Consider the following 23,384-nt stretch of genomic DNA (forward strand, 5'->3'; position numbering starts at 1 on the left):
AGAAAAACTGATCGAAAACCGAGACAACACGACGGTACAAACCGGCTACAAGGCCGTGTTGCACACGAGCCGATGACTCTTCCGCCCAAACAACAAGAGACAACAATCCACAACGTGCCAACAGTCTTTGGAGCCGCTGGTTTCACCGCCTTCTAAGTCTTCATGCACCACGACATCGTCGCCAACGTCATCGTCTTGTTAATGTTCCCAACTATTTCGTCTACTCCAACAACCACGAACTGCATCGACACCTCTCACTCTTTGCCGCTCTACGGCTCACAACTGTCCTGGAGGCCCCCTCTGCTGGTACCTACGACAATGGCGCACGGTTCATGATGGTCTTTGCCCTCACACGTCTGATATTGGCAACATCGGCACGTGCCTCCGTCCCTGATGCGTCCCCAAGTCTAGCTTGCTCGGTTCAGCGCTTCAACTTCATTGGTTTCAACAACGTCTTCCTCCGCATCGGTTTCTTCTACGATTGCCTCGATCGCGTCACCGACTTCTTCTATGCATATTCGGTTATGACAAAACCGGATTATGCTTTCGTCCCTGACGCCCGCCCAGTTCTGGCAAAACTAGGGCCACACCTTGTCATTGATGGCTCAGATTGCATCGACTGCCACTTTTGGTCATCACAGGTCCCGTCAACTACCCCTATGCATGTCTAGGTGTCCAAAATGACCACTCCAGGCTGCCGCTGGTTTCACCGCTTTCTACTTCTTCATCCAGACATCGTCGTCAGCGTCATCGTCTCTTCCCCGACTATTTTTTCTACCCCGATAACCGCATACTGCATCGCGCATCTCCCTTTTTGTCACTCTGTGACTCACAACTGTCCCGGAGGCTTCCCCTTCTGGTACGTATGACAACGGTGTACAGTTCATGATGGTCCCTACCCTCGAACGTCTGATATTAGCAACACGACACATTCCTTCACCCCCATCTACACCTCGTCTTCATCGATTTTGATAACGTCTTCCTCGACATCGACTCCTTCTACGACGACTGCCTCGACTACATCTCCGACTTCTTCTAGAGTATGCTTTCGTCCCGGACGTGCACCTAGTTTGGCAAAACTAGGGCCACGCCTGGTCCTCGACGGCTCGGATTGCATCGACCTTGGCATCGACTCCCTCCTCTATGACTTCCTTGACGTGTCTCTGTCACTCTCCTCGTGCGCCTTGCGCATGCAGCTACATCAACATCAGCATCCGACCACGACATCGAACATGGTAACTCCCCCCACGTCTACTTCGACCAAGGTTGCACCACCCACGTTCTCAGCTACCTCGACGTCGGCACAAAGGGCTACCACCTCGTTGAGCACCTCACCAACTTCCTATACACTCCAAGCTTTCGAGCCGCGACACTGTGCACGACGTTCCCGCTACTACTGTCGGTTTCTCTCTAGTCGAACCGTCTGCGATGCTCCTATTGTTCACGACGCTACCTCTATGACTACATCGGATGTTGGAGTATGGCATTGGGTTACCAAAAGATAGGGTAGATATATGATTCGTTTTTGTGATCTTGTTTTGTACCACAATTTAACCTATGTACCCTTATATAGTTATATAAACTTGTCCGAGAGGTTCAATAATATATCCAGCATATTACGCTAAACCCATCCTTTCTCACACATGTCCTTTCAGTTAGAGTTGCCGAGTACTAGAAGAAAACACTTGGCAAAAAGATTGCAAATTATTTTCTCACTCGGCAAAGAAGGAATTTCTTGTAGTGCGCTGGGCACACGTGCATATTCCGCGTCGCGATGGTGCATTCCTCCTCCAAGAACTCGGCTTCTCTGCAATACTACCATGGAAGGGATCTACCACATCTCCAGACTCCAGCCGAGGTAGACAAGGTGGTCCTGCGAGGTGAGAAGAATCAACGCCTATGAACATTCCGCCACCGGCTAGACGCCTACTGTGGTCACAAGCACCGATGCTGTCTGCTCTGTGTCTTACTCTTGAGCTATTGGCAACCACCAGCTACCGCGCGCCTAGCAATGCAAACCATTCTTATCCATCGCCATTGCCCCTGCACGAAGCATCTCTACGCTTAGCACGGTCATCCATCCGGCCGACAGTGGCAGCGGCGCTAGGAGCTCGTTGAGCCGCACAGCCGACGGTGTTACCGAGGTTCTTTGCAGAGCTGAGGCAGGAAGTTAGCGGCTAATTAAGCTGGTGAGTTTTTAAATTGATGTGAAGCAAGAAATGCAATGATTTTGGTTTCGTCCATACACACAGATGCATAATGTGTTCTACTAGAAAATTAGCATGAAAGAATCACATATACACACTTTGTGTGTAACGACATGGCTCCTGCCGTCCCCTATGCGGCTGGCCATGCCCCTGCCTGTTCAAGCACTCCAACCGAAAGAACAGGACCGTCAGAGCAACCCTAGAGGGGAATACTCGAGAAAATTGCTTCTATCTATATCATTGATAATCTCGTCAAATTTGCTCATTTGCCATCCAGTAAAGGTTCAGTTCTCATATACCAAAAACAACCGAATTTTAGTGCTTACTCTCTCTGTTCCTTTTAATTGATTTTGATTTAATACAAATATCATTAGTGTGCCCTCCGTTTTGCTGCCAGTTTATCCAAATATTCCAGTCTTCCCTCTTAGTTGTTTTTAGACGGAAGGCTTGAAATGAGCCGATTTTGGATTAACGAAGCCATCAATCGGCTAGTAATTACACCATGAGTTACAACATACACGCCAAGGGTACAAACCAACAACGAAATACAACACAGAAAAAGTCAAGCCAAAGCGCCAACTTGATCAAGGAAGCCTTACTTCTGTTGCATCAGAGTAGTCATCACCATGTTCACACCAAAAAGCCTCCACCGCACCAAAACTACAGCCTAAGGGGGATCCCAACAATAGGCCCACAACCTAGCCAAGCTTGAGAATCCAAAGGAGAGGGGGTTTTGCGATAACTCCTAGAAGGTGCATGGCGCGTTAACACGTCAACGTCGTCGGTAGAGACCAAGGTCCTGCAAAGTTTTCACCCTAGACCCGAAACCGCCACCCTAGAGATATGTTTAGGTCCAGAACTAAGCTAGCAAAGCGAGGACCTAGCAAAGCCCTCAAGATGCTACGGAAACCGCCAATAACCACACCAAAACCGTATAAAAGCAGCCACCCCGACGTTGCGCGAGGGCTACGTCGCCAGCGAGAGGTCACATGGTGATCCGCAGGACACTACCAAAGAGGCCACTGGCGGGCACAAACAGATTCATGGGTATTCAGCTGAATACCCATTTTTTTGACCGAAAATTTCTATGTACACATCATATTTCTCGTCAGTACTCAGTACGTGCAGGTATCCTGCCCATCTAGGCAACAAAATCACGAACGTGTCTGGCCCATAAGCACTAGACCGACCGAAAAATCCAGACCAAAGCCCAAACGGCAGCAGATTTGCTCCGGCGAATCCGTGACACTTCAGCTTCCACGGTTAATTTGTCCAGCGGCAGGCGATTGTCATCCCAGCGAAGGCGGCGATAGGAATCGTGATTGCTGCCAGGCGCGGGTCGCCGGGCCGCCGGCACCACGACTCGATCAGGGAGCAGCGGCCAGGGGTAACCAGGAGGCCAGAGCTAGGAGATTACAACATGAAGTTCTCTGAAATTTCTCACTGCACGTTGCGGCCTGCAGGTTAGGATTCTGAATCTTGATTTTTTTTCCAGATTCTAGACTAGTAAATCAGCAAATGCTCTTCCAATTTAGATTACTAGCAAAGAAAGGCGCGGCGGCACGCCGCGCCCATTGTGGTTGCAAGTTGAAGAACAAAAGGTAGGCCTTTTTTAGAATATGTTGCATAGTTTCAATAGGAGAAGACATTGTGAACAAAATTGTTCACTTGAGGACTTTATTTATAAAGTTACAACACATGTAGTTAAGTTTTGAACAATTTGAGTCTGCAGCCATGAAAATGAGGAATATGAAGGCAGGAAGCCATCCCATGCTTTTATCTCTTATCGGCTCATGTTGGACATGTCAAATATTAGACATCGTAATTAAGGGGAAAAGAATGGGCTATCACTGCCAATATGCCATTGAATAAATCCACAGCACATAGTGCACTGATGAATATTTATAATTGTTGCCGCAAATTGGAAGTATGAGTATTATCTTACTTATTAGTGTGTGCAATCATGCAAATTTACCGGTCGTCTCAGTATTCTTGCATGTAAAATGAAGACAGAACCATGTGCCTGGTGTGATAAAGAATCAAAAAGAGTATTCTCTATTGATGTAGCTGGAATAGAGTAAGAAACCTACTCGGGCTAAATCAATGCGAAGAGCACATGTCCTAACTGGTAGAAATAAAATACACCTCAGCTATTATTGCCTGTAGATATCTAAATATGTACTCACATCAGGTGGAAGACAAATACAACAGACACGCTGGAGGGCTACTATGTATTGTCGATTTTTTTTATACTGGAAGCGACGATCCAAAAGAGTGTCCAGTTCAAAAAATAAGAGCGACAGTAGATTGCAACATGAGAAATAGTTGAGGTGCTCATGGAGAATTAACTATTGAGTTTTTCTCCTGCTTTCTTACATTTTGTATGCTCGTGGAGAACTAACTAACAGTAAGGTTTTCATTAGTGATTGCACTGACCTGTCCAGCCTCAGTATCATCATCATATTCTACATGAAAGCAATAATGATTCAGAAACAGTTTCGAGTCTCACAAAGTCTAACGGGAGTAGTAAAATAAAAAAATAGCTAAATAGCTAAAAAAATGGAAGATGAACAAAACACAGCTGACTCCCACTGCAAGAGAACAATCTACATAAAAAATCAGAAAACATATGCAAGAAGAAACATGGATGTAAAGAACCTTATGGTGTTTTGGCAGGCCAAAGCCTAAGGGGCAATATATCGTGTAGGTACCATTACATCTCTATATATACTGCATAAGGTTTACGCCACGTAGTGCCTATGCGTCTTTAGTACGTATACGGTCAGTATCAACAAATGTATGCATGTGTTTGATGGCTAACGGATTACTACTGGACTGCCAAATTTCAAAATCAGTATCTCTGAACATGTGTTAGAACTAAGATGAGACATATAATGCACGCAAGAATTAGATGAATTTCTGAACAGCTGTTAGAACAGGGACACGTATCTACACCCTTCTTGCCGGAAGTACATCTGGCTGGGGCGATGAAAAGAAGACAGTGGAAGGAGAAAATGGTCGTCGACGCTGCCGGGCACCGGTGGGACAGAATGCACATGGACTTAAGACAGACCCGCGCTTGAGGCCACCGTTTCCCGTTGAGTTTTCGATGTCCAACGCCACACAGATGCCCGAGATGGCTCCGGGCGTTGCTCGAATCGCCCTGGAGCGCCAAGGCTGTCGCAGGAGGTGATGTGGCCCATGTAGCTGGTGGGGATATGTGAGGGCGCAGTGCAATGAGCTCTGCTTTGTCGCAACCCCATTTCCATACACAACACAGTTGCATTTCTATAGCTAATAACATGAACACAAGTTCTGAAACCAAGGCGGAAAGGAAGCCCTGCAAAAAAGAAAATTAAGGATATGGATGGGTTGATAGAGTGCAAAATAAGCATAGAGAGACCTATAACACATAGATAAAACCACCCAAAAATAGTTATAGAAAAATTGGCCTGTAAAAAACTCAAAACCCAGAACAGGGGAACTGTTCATTTTTTTTTTTTTTGCACAGGGGCAGGGAAACTACTGACGACCATAATGTATTGAATCTAAAAGGTGGATGGTAGCATAGGCAGTCATACACCATCCAAATCTCCGAGTAGATGTTTTTTTATCGAAAGAAGAGTATATTAAATTGCACAGTAAGGGTAAGAAGCACACTCAAAACTGAATTACATGCTAAGAGTGTTTCCTACCTTTTGAAGCCCCCCTTTGTTTGTTGGCCGTCAGGCGATGTCTACAGCGAGGTGTGCTTCCTAACCATAGAGGAATGGTTAGGAAAGTCGGTGCGATGCCGCTCCTACCCGCGTGATACTCCCGTCGCTGATGTCCCTGTCCTCGACAGCGGCCCTCGGATAAAGCCGTAGGTGGCGGCGGCGAGGCAATGGAAAATCGGTAGGCGACATGGAAGGCGTGGGGATAGAAGAAGGAAAACATTTGTAATGAGCCGACCGATCGCGTCCGCAAAATCGGTCGCTCCAGCTCACACGCGCTCATTTCGCTTTCACCCGCGCCCCGCGTCGTGGCGCAACCTCCCGAGATGCGGCGCGCCTCGTCGTGCTCGTCGCCGGCGGCGTGGCGGAGGCTCACGCGGCGGCTGGCGGAGGAGCTGCCGGCGACTCGCGTCGTCGTGCTCGTCGCCGGCGGCGTGGCGCATCCTCCCGAGACGCGGCGCGCTCCTCGTGCTCGCCGCCGGCGGCGTGGCGGAGCCTCCCGAGACGCGACACGTCTCCCCGCTCGGCGGCGGCGTGGCGTAACCTCCCGAGGAGCGAACGTCGTGCGGCGGCGGCGTGGCGCAACCTCCCGAGGCGCGCTCCCGAGACGCGGCGCGCCTCGTCGTGGTCGCCGCCGGCGGCGTGGCGGAGCCTCTCGCGGTGTCCGGCGGAGGAGCTGCCGGCGACTCGCGTCGGCGCGGTCGTCTCTCGGCGGCATGGCGGAGCCTCCCGAGAGGTGCGTCTCCCGAGACGCGAGGCGCCTCACAGTTCGTCACCGGCGGCGTGGCGCCTCGTCGTGCTCGCGGGCGGCGGCGTGGCGGATCCTCCGGCGGCACGATGTGCCTCCTCGCGCTCGTCGGAGGCAACCTCGCGGAGCCTCTCGCGCCGCGCGTCCTCCCCTCGTTGCTCTGTCGTCTCCCACGGCGGTTTGGAGAGAGAGAAGAATATGAGTGAGAAGAGGGAGCATGTGACACGGTTGACCACCGCACCGCCCATCACATGGCTGTGGACCCTACCACGAAGAACAAAAGGCTACACACACCCAGGCCTTAAACGAAAACTAACACCACTGGAAGAATCAGACCAAACAGAACCGACCGAAAATGCAAGACGCACCAAAAACTGGACACAAAACAATAACAGAGCAGTTTGAGCCACGTGTTAGCACCACATTAATCCCAAAAAAAATTCAAAAAACTGAGAAAAATCGAAGCTGTTCAGGTTTGGTATAGTAGCTAGCATGTAATGGCGCGGCAAAGACGCCGCGCCTAGGTGGTACCTGCGAGTTGAAAAGCGGAGGAAATTTCATGGTATGTTGTACTTGTGAGGTGAGTACATGGCCATATTAGGAGATTATAATCTGACATAAAGAATGGGTTTAACACAGGGAGAGGGATAGGGCTCTGCAAAAATGCCATTGAGTACGCACAAGCAAATATGACACTGCAATTGTGCAAGATTTCTCCCCATGTATACACAGTCATACAGAACTGGAAAATTATATATCCTAATTATCACAAAGAAATAATTTCAGAAGTGTATACCACTCAATAATTGCACAGTTCAAATCTTGTCATGCTAAACAATAAAAGAACGCCAAACACAAACTGGCCAGATTAAACTGATAGGTCATCTACAAATACATATTGTTCGTGCCTCCAGCTATGAAAACAAGAGTTCATATACTACATGAAAATACCGTGCTAGTCATTTTTCTTATCGGCAATCCCTCACTACCGCCGAAAAAAAAACTCTTAGCCTCCCTAGAGCTTGAACAACAAACTCCATTTCCGTGCAACAGGTGACGCTGGAAATTAGTGTCCTTGCCTCCTTTCAGAATGTTGCTCAACTACAGGCTGCAATATTTGAAAGAAAAAAAGAGACATCAGTTTGGTTAGTCCTGACTGTGCACATCAAGCCCCCAATAGCAATGATTCAAAGCCTATCTTTAGATACAATTGTACAGCTCATAGCAGTAGGCAATGCCCTATTTGTGCTGGTCTAAATTCAGAAAAAATTATTGCCTATGTAATTCAGTATGTATATTGTGCTTGTGCTGAAACAGAATTGGTGACCTGGGGTCTTCTCCTTGTCCAAAAAATGAAAGTAATCCGGGTAGCATTGTACGAATTAATCAACATGTCAATCATGCATCCATTACTGTTGTATATCATTCATGGCAAAGAGTGAAGGAAGAACACTTAGCAGCTGCACAATTGAGTTATTAAGGGCAGTCTAAGGACTAAGCATCACACATGAGAAAGGGACCCAACAATGCATATCGAGGCCTTCTGCATGTTTTCATATAAATGAAGCAAAATTGCAATGGGAGAGCAAATATATAGTACAAAGAGGTCGCACCTCATTCCTAAGTGAACTGGTCACATAGGTTAGAGCTAGTAAAAAAGTAGAGATATGTAGAGCCGGTGGCCCTTTTATTTGTTCAGCAGTGCAGCTGGGTAAAATTAAAACGGGAGAAATTACTAATCAGATAGGAACAAAATGTAAAGGGCATAGAGATTACTCTTTGAGAGGTACATTAGAACCATGAGGAGCAACATTGTTTAGTAGTAGTAAAGAAGCAACACAATAGGATTCAACACGCATTTACCAACTCTCCGAACATTAAACATTAAAAAACACGACTCCAACAAAAGGATATCACGACACTGTCATATAACAGGAGCCTGCAGTTACTACATAATAACAATTAAGAACCAAGCACTGCATCGCTTAAACAAAGTGTTCAGCACCTGGAGCTGTGTCACATAGATACATCGAGGATTTGGCACTTGCAACCTCCATCAATAGAAATTTGAGTTAAATCTATCACAGGACTTCCCAGCAGGAACGGCCGCGCCCGTAGGGTTATCGTGCAGCGAAGAATAAAAGACTACAACACTTGAACTCTATAAAGGACTGATATCAGATATCTCAAGTGTTGTGTATACTCACATCTAGAGAAAAGAGATGTCAACCGGGAAGGAGAATCATCAACCCTGATAAATGTTGCCTCCCTATCCTCGGTGCAGAACAAAGTATATTGGAGTCATTTTTTGAACTCAGACATATGGGAGTTAGGCAGTCCCTGGAGTGAGGGAGATAATTCTGCGTCATGGATACAAAGGGATCATCAGGACCATGTAGCAACCATGTTCACACACTATGTGCTAAACCATTTTTGAGAATGGCAGTAAATAATTGCATGGCTTCTTCCTTTTTGTCACCCTTAAACAACAAAGGTAGCATAATTTTTGAATCTCTGCACATCATCTGAAAACTCGTCGAGCATGTTCATGCTGAGATAGATTACTCTGAAAACTACGCAGTAAATGACACACCGGCAGCTATAAGCCACTGATAATCAGTTGCGACAGTCCCATCGCAGGAACAACCTCCCCATCCCAAATATGTTACCGATTCTTTTCTCAAAACAATAGTGTGGTAGTACAGACCTTCCTAAAATATCATATGGTCTGTCATGTAACCACCTAAATACAAACTGGTATACGAAAAACGACTATAGGTAGCACTAATTCTGTGCAATAATCATCTTCGGATGCATCAACTAAAACCAACTTCAGCATTACTTGTAGAAAGGAATATAAGAGTGTGCAAAGGTGAAACAAAATTATGAAATATGCAAGAAACAATACGGAAAACATGCCACTCTATACTAAAAGACGACACTTCTCAATGAATTCCAGGTTATGACGATTCCAGTCTAGGCAAATTGTGCATATGTCACGAAAGGACATGGCAGTACGAATTGAGCTGACTAAAAGGTCCAAATCAGAACAACAGAAAACAAAATAGAATACTCGGATTTGTACAACAATGGATCGGACCAGCAACATGCAAATTCTGGAAGGCGGTGGAGGTGTACAAAGTAATATACCAATACGGAAAGACACCAGTATTTGTCATCTTAAACTATAAATATATAAACAAAAGAACATGAAAATATCATCAAGTAATATTTGAGGTATACATAGGTTAGCAAACGTGACTGATAAGGATGCTGACAAAGCTCACCTGAAGCAACACCGTACGAACCAAATTGCAATGAAGAGCCATAACCAGTCCAGGCATTTGCACTGATGACCCAACAACGTCACCGAAATCCGAAGTACCTACAAAACAAATTAAAGAAATAAAACATTTTTTCGCAAATCCACCTTTGGCTTTATAAATACATGATTCTTTTGTGTAATTCAAATACATGAAGCATTGAGGACAGACATTGCCGTGGAATTAACATTGTTTCTCTCATTTTAATAGCACTCAACATAATATAAGATGGTTGTTTCCAACACAAATAGGAAGTAGAACCATGGAGCCAATTAGTCAGCCGCCTGCCTTGGCGAATTTGCTAGCTGATCCTGTTAAACCGTAAAAATGACCTGACAACTCATCCATCAAACCAACCAGCCTGCAACAATTACTGCATGTTTAAAAATGCACCTTCCCATGGCAGCCTACGGAACAGCAAATCGAATCAAGAACACACATGGATAACAGAACATCCCAAGAAATAACTCCCACGAACACTAATCTTCACCTCAACCGGGAGCAGCATGTACCAGCCAAACTAAAAAAAAACCCATGTCACTGGCGGCCGAATGCAAAAATGGGCAATCCGTGGACAACTCCAGCAGCACGGCAAGAGTGTCACCGGAAATTAGAGAAGAGGTTGTATGGCCACCTCAACTGATCTGGTATGAGCCACCAGAGAGAAAATAGAATCCCGTCAGCTCGTGCACCACTCCAACTCTGCCATGCCATGCTGCGGGCTTTCTCCTGGCCGGGCCACGCTCTGCGCGCTCCGGCGGCGCTGCAGGTCGTCGAGTGTGGGCCGACCACCCGGTAGGGTCGAGGCGCCACCGCGAGGTGATGAGCTGCTGCAGGAAGACAGGAAAAAGCTTACTATCTAACATGCAAATAATTTCTAACATCCTAATCACAACAAATTTGCTCACTGAATTGTGCAATCATCTATTTTCTCACTGAATTGTACAATCAACTATTTGCTCACTGAGTTGTACAATCATCTAATATTTGGCAAAAACAGAGACAAAACTTTGAGAGAAGGAAAAATAATCATACCTGTTTTCCGTGGTGGTTGAGGTGCTGCAGGTCGGCCAGAGGAGATGGTGCAGGCTGGCCACGGTGGCTGAAGCGCTGTAGGTCGGCCAGAGGAGGTGGTGCAGGTCGACCACGCTGCAGGTCTGGCAGAGGAGGTGGTGCAGGCCGACCTGCGGAAGCGTGGCTGGGGGAGGAATTGCGGGTCGATGGAGGAGAGGTGGACGGAGGAGGCGGTGCAGGTCGTCCGATGAGGCGCTTCGAGGACGTGGAAGGCGGCCGGCGGTGAGTGGCGGCGGCGCCCCTAGGGAACCTTACCGCGAACAGAGAAACCAGAGAGCGAGCCTCCCCGTTTTGCCACGAATCGCGACACCGGCAGTGGGGAGCGCCGGTCGCTGAGTGGTGGGCGTTGTGCCGGGCCGAGGTTCCCCGAGGCGAGACGGGAGAAACGGTCAGCAGGGGTGGAGCCGATCAGAGCTGTCCGTGCGCGCCTCGACTCCGGCCGCGTCGGGCACGCACGGGCGGGCACGCCGCCGGCCGCGTCGGCCACTCGTGGGCACGGGCGAGCAGGCCCGGCCAGGCAGCAGCTGCAGCTCGGCCACGGCGCGGGCAGGCGGGCGCGGTTGTCGCCGGGCGGGGCGAGCCGTGGCCGGGCGGGGGCGGCGGTCGCCGCGACGGGCGTGGGCGGGACGGAGCTGGCCGCCGGCGTGGCTCGGCGAGCCATGGCCGGGCGTGGCCTGTCGGGACGCGGCGGAGGTCGCCGGGCGGGGCGAGCCGTGGCCGGGCGGGGGCGGCGCCGCGGCGACGGCCGCGGGCGTGGGCGGGGCGGAGCTGGCCACCGGCTTCGTGACGCATCTGGTCGTGATCGTGGCAGCCGACGGCGGGCCGGAGACGCAGGACCCGATCCCTCGGTCATCCCTGCCGTGGCGGCGGACGGCCGGACTGGCGAAGCCCTCAGAGACGCCGGAGAAGGTCCCATGGAGTCTACTGTAGATGGAGATTGGGCAGCTCGTGAGGGACATGGGGAGGAGATTGGGCAGCTCATGAGGAAAATTAGTGAGCGGAGGGGTAGGCAGGGGGTCCCAGGCGGGACGCGTGTTGCACTGCTGAACCATTCCTTGCACCGCTTTGACCAACTGCTGGACCGAAGCGGTGGAGTTGGGAATTTTATGACTATGTCCACCCAGAAGTGTACACGATGTAAAAACCACACAGGGTGAAACTAAAAAGAAACTGCAAGACGTCCCCTGAAATGCACACGAAAGATCCATGTAGCACAACAGAACACGTGTCAGCATGGCACATAGGCACAAAAATAATCCAAAATTCTGAGAAAAATGGAACTTGTTCAGCTTTAGTATAGTAGTTATTTACGGAAAAAATGTGAACCTTTTTGTTTAGTATTGAATAATTTGTCATGTCATTTCTCTACTATTTTGTGATGATGTCCTTATTGAAAATTCCCAAACCTTTATGTTTATATTAAATCCTTTGTGAATCCTTATGTTTGTATTGTTGTATTGCACAATTCTTTACCCTTCAAGTTTTTCCTTGGAATGATTTTTTTTAGTTTGAATACCCATTGCAAATTGTCTGTGCCCGCCCATGAAAGAGGCTTGCATGAAGCGAGACCACCATGGAAAGCAGGCTGAGGCGGAGGGATGGAGTCCACCAATTCGAACTAGAGAGACCTCATCGGGATGCCTTCAACAAGGTTACCACACCTGCGGGTGACGCCGTCATCGGCATAGGCCGGAGCCATGCACAACTTTCGCCAAGGTTCAACCTGATAAAAATCCGGTCACCATCGCGAGGATGTAGAGCGGATAGAGAAAACATAGCCGCGTGACCAATCCAAGTCGCACGATGGTCTAGCCTCAAGTAGACTATCACCCGCACGAGGGCTGGGTCCTGGCCAGACACGAATCTAGACATCACCAACACCAGCCGCACTAACTCTAGCGAGACAACACCTGCACTAGTGTGCACAAACTGGTCAAAGGGAAAATAGACAACAACCGCAAGAGCAGCTGCAGTACTGAGCATGTTGCCTACCCGACGAGCTCGCATCAGCCCAATGACCCAGTCCCGGATACCGAACAAGAATGTCGCCCACATCGACGCCAAAACAACCAAAAGCCCACCATGGTCCGACACAACCGAGCGGGCAAGACAAATGGTCACCGGCCACCGCGTAGTTCTGGAACCTGCGCTCAGACACCATTTACCTCAACCGAGCAACCACGATGAAAGTCAGGGGAGGCCACAGTGGGGAAAGCAAAGGTGTGATAACAGTCGGGCCCGGAAGACCAGGATCTAGGTCGCTGGGCCCAGATCTGGCCGACCTCACGAGCTCACCCTGCAGCACCTGCGGTGGCGGGCAGAAGCACCACCACCGCACCCGAGCACCATGCCATCAACCAAGTCGGGAGCCGCGTAGGCCAGGGCCGGGACCGGCGCCTTCCACCGCCATCTGGTCGAGCCTGCCCCGACATGTCCTACAACGGGAAGTAAGAGGGAGACCACCGCCGCCGGAACCGCATGGTTTTTTCCTGGTGGCACCCACTGGCGTCAGCAACGGGGAAGGGAGGAGGAGGGTCGCCGAGCCTGTGAAGGATTTCCTCTTTTTTTTCAAAGAACGAAAGCTGAGCACCTGATCTCTTACCCTAAGTTTTGAATATCAAAAAACAAACAAGAAAAATCACCAGACCCTCTCGAGCGGCCCATGGCGAACCGCCGCCGGCACTACACCAGCAGCTTCCGCCGGGTGCCCCACCCCGCCGCTGCCACAAGTTTCCATCGATGTTGCGCCGCTAGACCTCGTGCCCATTGCGTCCTCCACGCAACATAAGGGTGGAACAACCCACTTTTTTTAGATATGGGAGCAACGCCCCGACCTCTTCAGCGCACATCCATTTATTGATAATTGTCACCAAAAAGGGCTTATCACATAAGAAGTGTCTGCTATTGTTGAAACCAAAAGAACAAACAGAGGTAGATGAAAAGTACACAAAAAGTATCCATCTAGAATTTAATGTGCCGTCATCCAGTAGCCTGAAAATAGCAGTCTTGAGTGACCTCCAGCATACGGTTGCACCCAGTAGTCATAGTACCTCGTTGGTCCTCCGGAAGCATATACGCCCATAGTTGTATCCAATGCGTCGCACGAAGAATAACCTGCAAAAAAATGATCTCCTTTTATTTGTTAAAGATAATATAATTCCGGCAAATCCAAATAAACCAACAAATTACCGAAACACCCATTCAAATATAGACTTTATCATTTTTTTTCACTCCACTTAACCAATTACCAAACATATTAGTCACATTAGATGGAGGTGGAACAGACCGCTAGCGCTCCCGCAGACCTGGCCGCCGCTTACCGAACATCCGCCTCTGCCGCGTGTTCCCATCGCCGCGGTGCCTTCATCCCTCTCGTCCACCACGACTTCAATGGCCTCTGCTCACACGCTAACAGCGCCGACCTCTCCCCCGACCATGTCGCCCAGAATCCTAGGATTGGGGATTCCGGCGAGGTGGAGAGCGGGCAGGGCCGTCGTTAGCCGAGGCTCTCCCCGTCATCACCCCGTTTGTGCGCGCACTTGCAGCAGCTCCCCTGCCCCAGATTTCTTCCCTCCCTCCCTCCCTCTGCAATTTTCAATTTCTCAGGTTCTCTCCTTTTGCTGTAGTTTTGGATAGGAATGTGCAATATTGATGATCTCAGGCACAACCTCACTAACGACATTCCTGGAGGCTGAAGCTCTGGCGGCTGATTCAGGGCGCACATATCATCCTCGGGCCAGGTTTGCAGACTCCATTGTCTGGGAGGCTTTTTACAGTACAATTTACTTGTCCCGGGCGCGAGTAGTATTTGAGCTAGGGGTAGTTTAGGAACTTCATGTTTTGCTTTTTTCCTTCCGAGAGAGCAGCTTGGTCCACGATTAGGGGTCGGTTTGGATCGATCACCCGACGCCGCCGCCCTCGCATGGCCCCAACGCCGCCGCTCCCTCCTTGCCTTCGCTTGCACGCGGCTGCGCCCCCGCCCACGCTGCCCTGTTCTCCTCCTCCATGTTATTCCTCCTTGCTTTCGCTTGCATGCGGCTTCTGCTCATGGGGGTATCAGTGGAGTGCATTGGCATTGCCACTGGGAACCGACGGCAATGTCCCGTGCCGTATCTGCTACTGCTAGAGGAGCAGAAGCCGGACTAGTATGACTCAACTTGAGCGCTCAGATCTCTGCCCTTGGACGGCTGACGCTGCTTTGTCCCCACCGTAAAACAGCCCTTGTCTGGAACCTCGCCCCTTCGGGCTCTAACTCTACTAGCTCTGCATGCCACATTCAGTTGTAAGGCTGAAACCTATCCATCATCCTCAGAGCATCTCCGCTCGGCTCCCCTGTATGCCCTCGGGTGCACCTGTTTTCGGGTTCACATGGGAGGGCCGGCGGTGAAATTAAAATAGGAGCCGAACAGCTGGCAGTTAGGTCTCTGTACCAAAAAAAATTGAAAATTTAAAACATGATAAAATTCAACGAAAAACTAAATTCATTGATAGCATATATGGCCGATATTTTTGTACAAATTCTAAAATATAGACTTCAAAAAATCTAACTACTACCTGCCGTTGCCGCGCCCGAGCCCTAGGCGGTGGTACATGGCCATCGCGTAGTCCTCGTCGTCGTCGGGGTCTTCCTTCTTCGGCTGTGGTAGGTAGCTGCTGCAGCCCTGGCCGGCGTCGCCGAGCCTCCCGCGCGGGGAAGGCTTGGAGAGGAGAGGAGAGGCGAGGCGAGGTGGAACGGCGCGGCAAGGGAGGCACGCGGCTGTTTATAAAGCGGCCGAAGCCGTTGGCAGGCATTAACACCACCGCTAAAGACGAGCAGGGGCGCTGAAAACGAGCAGGCGCGCATTAACGCCGACGTGACTGGACGCGGAAGACGGGGTGAGCAGCCTTTGATCGCCGCTGAAGCCGAGCAGGCGCGCATTAACGGCGACGCAACTCGACGGGCGCGGAAGGCGGTGCGAGGAGGAAGACAACTCGGCAAGGGCAGGTCCACGGCCATGCAGACGTTTCTCGCGACTTCTTCCCACGTCATTCCTCCGCGTCGGCGCTCGCTAGACTCCCTTTCTACCGGGTTCAGCTTGGGGCGCCGGATGCAAAGTTGGGCCGCGTCGGCTGAAAATCAATTTCGGAGGCTGCGGCAAGGGAGTATTTTAGGCGCCGGCGCGAGTGGAGATGCTCTCAAACACATCATCTCCAGACCATGGGCGCCACCCCGGCGCAAGTTCTTCTCCTGGCTCATACTCCACCACAGACTTTGTTGTGCTCCTCAGCTCATGCGCTGGGATGACCAAATTGATATTTCTGGCCCTTGTGTACCCGTGAACTGGAGACCTCTGTGCACCTCTTCAGCAGCTGCCCTGTTTCTTCACATGTTTGGGCAAGGGCCTCCCGGTGGCAGGGATGCGGGAGCCTGGATCCGACGTCCTGGAACTCTCACTCGATCCAGTCTTGCTGATCTTTGGAGGCAAATCATCCACGAGCTTTGGAATGAGCGAAATCGCAGATTTTTTCTATGCTCATCATCATCGCCTAGCCTACGATCTTTGGAATGAGCGAAATCGCATACTTTTTCAGAACAAGATTAGGCCGGTCAGGGAAATTGTCTCGGCGATCAGAAGAATTCTTGAAGATTGGCGTCTTGCTGGCGCCAAGTGCCTAGTTGCACCCTTCGTGGATCCAGAGAGAGGAAAAGGCTAAAGCTGCAGGCTCTTCAACCCAACTGTGAATGTTTTTTTCTTTTCTCTTTGTAATACCTTTCTCTCGTGTGTATTATCCACTTTTTATGACTATAAACCCTTTTCCCTCTGCTTAACACGAAAAGGCCAGAAATTTGCTGGACCTTTCAGAAAAAAAAACACATATACACACTTTCGAGCGTATTGCATTGGTCCTATATACAAAAAAATGAATTAGTGCTAGGAGGAACTAGACACTAAATGATATAGTAGAAGCATGACCTTGGCGTGAGACTTCCAGAAATTCGTTCCTGACAGGATTCGAACTCTAGTTGTTGGGGTGCACCACTGCGACCCCAACCACTGGGCTATGTCCACATCCCATTGGTCCTATATACAGAAGAGTACAGCACAGCTAATTATGTTCTGCCATAAACACTTTCTTATAGCATGTTCTATTGTAGTCATTATCTAAAAAATGTTCTATTGTAGTGTGCTCATAATTTCGGCCCCCCTTTTAGCATACAGGTGCAGCATTAACCAATATAATTTTCATAAGTGATGACATGTAATCTGAACTTTGCTGCAGGACCAATATTATGGCTGGATTGCTGACGCTGGTAAACGAATGGCTGATCCGGGGGTTGGTCCTTTCGAGCTTTGTGGCATACCTTGTCCTGATCCACTTTGCGGGAGTTCGACGGCGTAGAGCATCTGGCTGGCGGATGCTCCTCCTATGGCCTGCGTACCAGGTTGCCAGCTTGGCTACGACCAAGGCACTAGCTAACTTGTTCCTTGGCAGCGCGTCTCAAGAGCTGCAGCTTGTGGCGTTCTGGACGCCTTTCCTCCTAATGCACCTTGGCAGACCAGACAACATCAGTGCCTTTTCTATCGAGGACAATGTGCTTGCAGCGCGCCAAGTGCTAGAAGTCTCTTTACAGGTCGTATCGGTCATCTTTGTCCTATACAAGCATATTGTTGTTGGTGGCAATGCAGGGACCTTGCTGCCGGCGTCCTTCATCATGTTCTCCCTGGGCATTGCCAAGTATATAGAGGGCACAGTGGCGCTATGGCGGGGCGGCTTGGGAAATATCCGGAGCTCACTCAAGGAGCTGGAGCCAATGGGCCTCAGTTCTTACTTGATGAGTCGAGTTCGAGGGGAGGAGCTGGATAACGAGCAAGCCCTGCTGGCCGCTCATGGTCTATTTTACGTCAGTAAGGGAGAATTCACTGATTATCCGTTTGGCAAGAATCCGCTCAGGCGCGACCTTACACGCGAAAAAGAATTCTCTGGTGGATGGAAGGGCGTGTGCAAGATGGTGGAGATGGAGCTTTCCCTCATGTACGACATCATGTACACCAAGGCAGCAGTTGTCCATACCTGGCCAGGTTACGGCCTCCGTGTCATTTCGCCGCCCTGCACCGCAACCGCGTTTGCGCTCTTCTGGCTACACAGCAAAGAAGGCCAGAGGAGCGCAGATGTCGTAATCACTTACATCTTGCTGGTTGCAACCTTCATCCTGGATGTAAGATGGCTGCTCGGAGCACTAGGGTCCACGTGGACATATGCCTTCATCAACAACAGGTATTGGCTCAAGAACTTTGTGGAGACATGGAAGGGGCTCCGTCTCTTCCTCGTGTTTCTAGCCCCGTCACGGCTCTTCATCAAGGAGCCAACGAGTTACAGGAGGTGGTCGGGAGCCATCGGGAGGTACAACCTGTTACACGAGTGCACTCGTGAAACCACCAGCCTACTCAGCAGACTGGTTAAGAATTTTGCATCTACAGGCGTTTGGATGGAATACCAGTATGGGTACTTGGATGGCCTTGAAATCTCACCATTCATCAGGGACTTGTTGTTTAAAAAAGTTTGGGAAAAGCTGAAGTCATCATATGAACTAGACAAACCACCACCACCACCAGAGGCTGCACCACCGAAGCCGGATGCTCAGCCGCCGCCAAAGCCAAAGCCACCGGTGCCAGAAGCAGTGCACGATCCAAGAGGTGCTTTGGCTAATCGTAGGAAACTAGACGAAGCTCTTGGGATCGGCCCTGAATTCCAAGAGGTCGTCCTCACATGGCACATCGCCACGGAGGTTTTTCTCTTGCGCAGGCCAAGAGAAGGAGTATCGTTCAATTACGAGTACGTCAAGGCAATAAAAGAGCTGTCAAGTTATATGATGTTCATTGTGGCTGTACGCCCCCACATGCTACCAGGCCTTAAGCTCTCCAGCCTGCATGAAGTAACCCGCGAGGATTTGGAAGTTCTTTGGCATCGCAATAAAAACATGCATTGTTCTACAGATAGAGATGACGAGCTGGCGAGCATCCTGCAACGCCAAGAGGAGATTGCGCCAGGCACAGACAGTGAGCCTGGTAGTACAAGTAGTAGAAGCAAGCTGTACAACAAGAGTCTTATTCTCTCTGATGGAATTCAGTACGCCAGGCTCATGCTAGAACGGATCAGGCCATCGAATTGCCCCGAGAAGAGGGGACCCCCCAAAGATATGCGTATGCATCATATGCTGCGGGACGTTTGGCGTGAACAAGTATTGGATCTGCAGATAATGTTGGAGCGCATCCTTGATGCCTGGGTGAAGTTGCTCATCTATGCGTCCATCCGATGCAGCCGGGATTCCCATGCCAAGCAGCTCGCAATGGGAGGTGAGCTCACCACCATCGTCTGGATCCTTGATGCACACGCCAGGATAGATGGCGAAAAGGGTGCACCTGACCAGTTTGCTCTGCTGCATACTCATATCTAGTTATCGATCGTTTCTTGTTCTTCCTTGACTATTTTTTCTTCCCATTCCACCTTTATAATCGATTTGCTCTGCTTTTTGTGCCGCTAGACATTGTTTGTCTAGACTCTAGAATAAGACTCGATTATTTCTCTCTATGCTATTTATATGCTAGCATCCAGTTACACGCTTTTACAGTTTGGGCACAACAAAATGCGAGAGGTGAAAAGAAGTGCGCAGCAGAGAGCTTTGAGACATCCCCCTCTCCAGGAGCTATAGAGTATGGACTCCAGCTCGAAAGCGCCCTCGCAATTTGCAAAGCCAAGAAGGATGCAATTTCAGTCTCAGTTAAAATGAGGGCTGAGAGAAAGCAGCACAACAAGTCAGATAGCAATGCTGATGGTGATGGAGTTACTGTGCTACTAACTCCAATCAAAACTGTGCAAAAAGTGGGGCCTAGGCTTGGGTATTGCTATAAACCTAGCACACCATTGCATGTTGTAGTGCGCAAGTTGTTGGCATAACGCTCGCAAAACACCGTTCCACAAACATTACACCTAACAGAGTGGTACAATAGAAACATCGCGGGTCCAAAATTCTCCTTTATTCGTCTACTGCTTTGATGTTGATCATGATCTTGTTCATTTGGTTCATTTGGTTTACTGTGAGCTTAAGAATCCAACTTTAAATGTTTTGGGGAGGTTTTTTTGTATTGCTGCCTTGATAAGATGGTTTCAGAGATGGTTGCCTATGTTGCCCTTGATATTGATAGTTGCGTAAGATATTATTGTTGCCTACTGGTATGATGTTGATCATGATCTTGTTGGTTCAGAGATTTCCTCTGTGGTTTGGATGAAAGAAATGTTCGAGGTTGCCTTTGTTTAAAAACAAAAAACTCCCCTAACATTTTTGTTTTGCTTCTAGGAGTTCTCCCTAGAAGTAATTCATTTGGATTCTGCACAAAATGGATTCACCAAAGTTGAATCCAACATTCCTAACCCCAACCATGGTTTCCTAGTGTTCGTGTGTGCTGGTTGGTTAAGATCAAGTGAAGGTAGTGCCTGGTGCTGGTGATGGAGTGAAGATGGATAGGCTAGTCTAGATAGATAGGTAGATAGGAATTTTTGGATGGGATTTTCCTCTTTTTTATAGATTGCAATAGGATTTTCTTTGTGTAATTTTATTACTTCGGATTAAGCTTATAAATGATTTTGTAATGATTTTATCCTGATAGAGATTACAATTGTGAAGATTTTGATCTTCGGTTCATATTTTTCTAATATTTATTTATTTTATTATGGGCATTTAAATTTGGCTCTAGTTCTATAATTAAAATTTGAAATTGGAAGTATGTTGTGATTTTATATGATGATATGTATAGGATCTTGTATTTGAGATATGTATTATATTGTTTGAGGTAGTTGTGTGAACATATGAATCAAAGAGTTAGGTCTTGGTTCAAATTATTTGAATTCAAGTCTAACCTCAATTTTGAATTCGGTTGGAAATGTGTTAACGTGATCTTCAATTCTAAAACATAATACTAGGTTTCAAGTTCTAAATTATCCCATATTTTGAAATGCTCAAGGTCATGTCGAAGTTTGAATTTCAAATCACAGTGTTGACCTAGGTCAAATGGAACACTAGAGTTCAAACTTGATCACTTTGGCTTGTAAATATAAAAGTTCAAAGCTTTCCTCATTTTAGAGATACATGCTATGCAAATGCACAAATTCGATTTCTACCCTTTCAAGGTCCTATTCTTCAGGGTCGGCTGCGAGGTTGAGATGCTAGGTTTGGGTGTTCGCATTGCGTGGGGCTTGTGGCTCCATATTTACTTGCCTCTGTGAAGTGTGAACTGTGGGTCTAGTAGCAGGATCAGACCCAACTCGTGAACCACATGAACCAGTGTTATTTAAGCCGTCCGATGGTAAAGAAAGGGTACTACTTAGGGTGATGGCACATTAACATAAGGAACCTCAAAGTGTAACATAACTGTGCGAAAAGTAGGAATCGATCGATTTCTCTCCACGACACTGTGATCTCCCGTGGCCACCGCCAGTCGCTGATGGCGGAGCCACAAAGGTCAAGCTCCCACCGGCAAAAATTATCGTGCACCTCCTCGAAGAGGAACTCCTCGTTCTCCCAACCTGGACACCGTCTTCGGCGTTGTAAGTGTTGCCTTCTTCCTCCTATCGGTTCCAGGGACCATGACGCAAGGTGTCCTGCAAAAATAGCCCCTGCTCTGATGCATACCATCCGACACTAGTAGGAAAAGGCTCTTCTGTGGCGCACCATTTTGGAATTCTGTGGCGCATCACGCCACAAAAAATTGAATTCTGAGGCGCACAGACCCATGCGCCACAGAAATGTGAAATTTCTGTGGCGTACCGGCAGGCATGTGCCACAGAAAATTGTTTTATGTGGCGCACCCAGCGGTGGTGCGCCACAAAATTTGATTTTTTAATTTAAAAAATTGGCGGACAGATCTAGATCTAGTGCCGCAGGAATTTTGCCGGATTTTTTTTTGAAATTTCGCCGAAGGTGGGTGGGTAGGGTGGGGTGGGTGGAGGATGAGGAGGAGGAAGAGGCCGGCTGGAGGTTATTGGTGGGTGGGTGGGTGGTGGTGGATGAGGAGGAGGCCGGTCGGAGGAGGAGGCCGGCCAAAGGTTGTTGGTGGGTGGGTGGTGGAGGAGGAGGAGGAGGCCGGCCGGAGAGGAGAGGAGGAGGAGGTGGAGGAGGAGGTGATGGTTGCCGGAGGAGGAGGAAGAGGAGGAGGAGGAGGAGGAGGAGGAGGAGGAGAAGGTGGTGGTCGCCGGAGGAGGAGAAGGTGGTGATGGGTTCGATGCATGGAAAACAAAAAAATTCTATCGCAAAGACGAATAAATCCAAGATCCAATCTATGGAAAAGCCAAGACCTAATCTATGAGATCGGAGCAACGAGATAGATGAGAACTAACCCTAGTAGATCCAAAGCCTTAATGAGATCAGATCTCGTGGTCGATGTAGACGATCGTTCCGGTGCTGCAATCCGGAAGCACTTCCGTACTCGGTCGCACGTACGGTGTTGATGAAGTCCATCCTCTCCCCGTTCCAGCGGGCAGCGGAGGTGTGCTAGATCTCCTCGGAATCCCAGCAGCATGACGGCGTGGTGGTGGTGGAGGAGGAGAATCCCTGCAGGGCTTCGCCTAAGCCGGAGCAGGGAGAAAGAGGAGGGAGGAGAGGTGGCGGCTAGAGTTTCAGGTTGGGGACTTGGCCGGCCACCCCTCCCCTCTTTATATAGTGGGGAGGGTCGGTTGGCTGCCCCCCCATGCCCAAACTCATCTAGGGCCGGCCCAAGGGGGAGGGGGGAACTTTCCTTCCCCCAAGCCTTCCAATTTTAGGGTTTCCCATAAACCCTAGGGGTGTGGCCGGTTGGGCCTTTAGGGCTTGGTGCACCTGCCCCATTAGGGCAAGGCAGCACCCCCTCGGCCCAAGTGGCCCCTTTCGGGGTCGTGGGCTGATACGTCTCCAACGTATCTATAATTTCTGATGTTCCATGCTAGTTTGACAATACCTACATGTTTTGCTCACACTTTATAATGATTTTATGCATTTTCCGGAACTAACCTATTAACAAGATGCCACAGTGCCAGTTCCTGTTTTCTGTTGTTTTTGGTTCTAGAAAGGCTGTTCGGGCAATTTTCTAGGAATTCGACGAAACGAAAGCCCAAGGCCTTATTTTCCCCGGAATGTTCCAGAACACCGAAGAAGAGCCGGAGGGGGGCCAAGGGGGACCCACACCATAGGGGGGCGCGGGTCCCACCCTGGCCGCGCCGCCATGTGGTGAGGGAGCCCTGTTGCCCCTCCGACTCCGCCTCTTCGCCTATAAAACCCCTCATGACCTAAAAACCCGATACCAATTGA

At 49.2% G+C, this 23,384-nt stretch overlaps 1 protein-coding gene across 2 annotated transcripts; it reads left to right on the top strand.

Annotated features, from left to right (window-relative positions):
* Positions 1-1,951: 1,951 nt before the first annotated feature.
* LOC127306248 (uncharacterized) lies at positions 1,952-19,634 on the top strand. 2 transcript variants are annotated; one of them, XM_051336873.2, is made up of 2 exons: positions 1,952-2,189; positions 17,327-19,634. In XM_051336873.2, the coding sequence occupies exon 2, from the start codon at positions 17,337-17,339 to the stop codon at positions 19,500-19,502; it is 2,166 nt and encodes a 721-aa protein (XP_051192833.1). In that variant the 5' UTR covers positions 1,952-2,189; positions 17,327-17,336; the 3' UTR covers positions 19,503-19,634. The 2 variants fall into 2 exon arrangements, with proteins under 2 accessions (XP_051192833.1, XP_051192831.1); XM_051336871.2 differs by lacking the exon at positions 1,952-2,189 and adding an exon at positions 14,355-14,805.
* The last annotated feature ends 3,750 nt before the right edge of the window (positions 19,635-23,384 follow it).

The sequence above is a fragment of the Lolium perenne genome, chromosome 6, assembly GCF_019359855.2.
Source record: "Lolium perenne isolate Kyuss_39 chromosome 6, Kyuss_2.0, whole genome shotgun sequence".
NCBI classification, from domain to species: Eukaryota; Viridiplantae; Streptophyta; class Magnoliopsida; order Poales; family Poaceae; genus Lolium; species Lolium perenne.

Bases quoted from the DNA above. Each gene is read 5' to 3' on its own strand.
- LOC127306248 (XM_051336871.2), top strand. From the start codon at position 14,717: ATGATCTCAGGCACAACCTCACTAACGACATTCCTGGAGGCTGAAGCT. The intron at 14,806-17,326 runs GTTTGCAGACTC...ACTTTGCTGCAG, and splicing joins ACATATCATCCTCGGGCCAG to GACCAATATTATGGCTGGAT.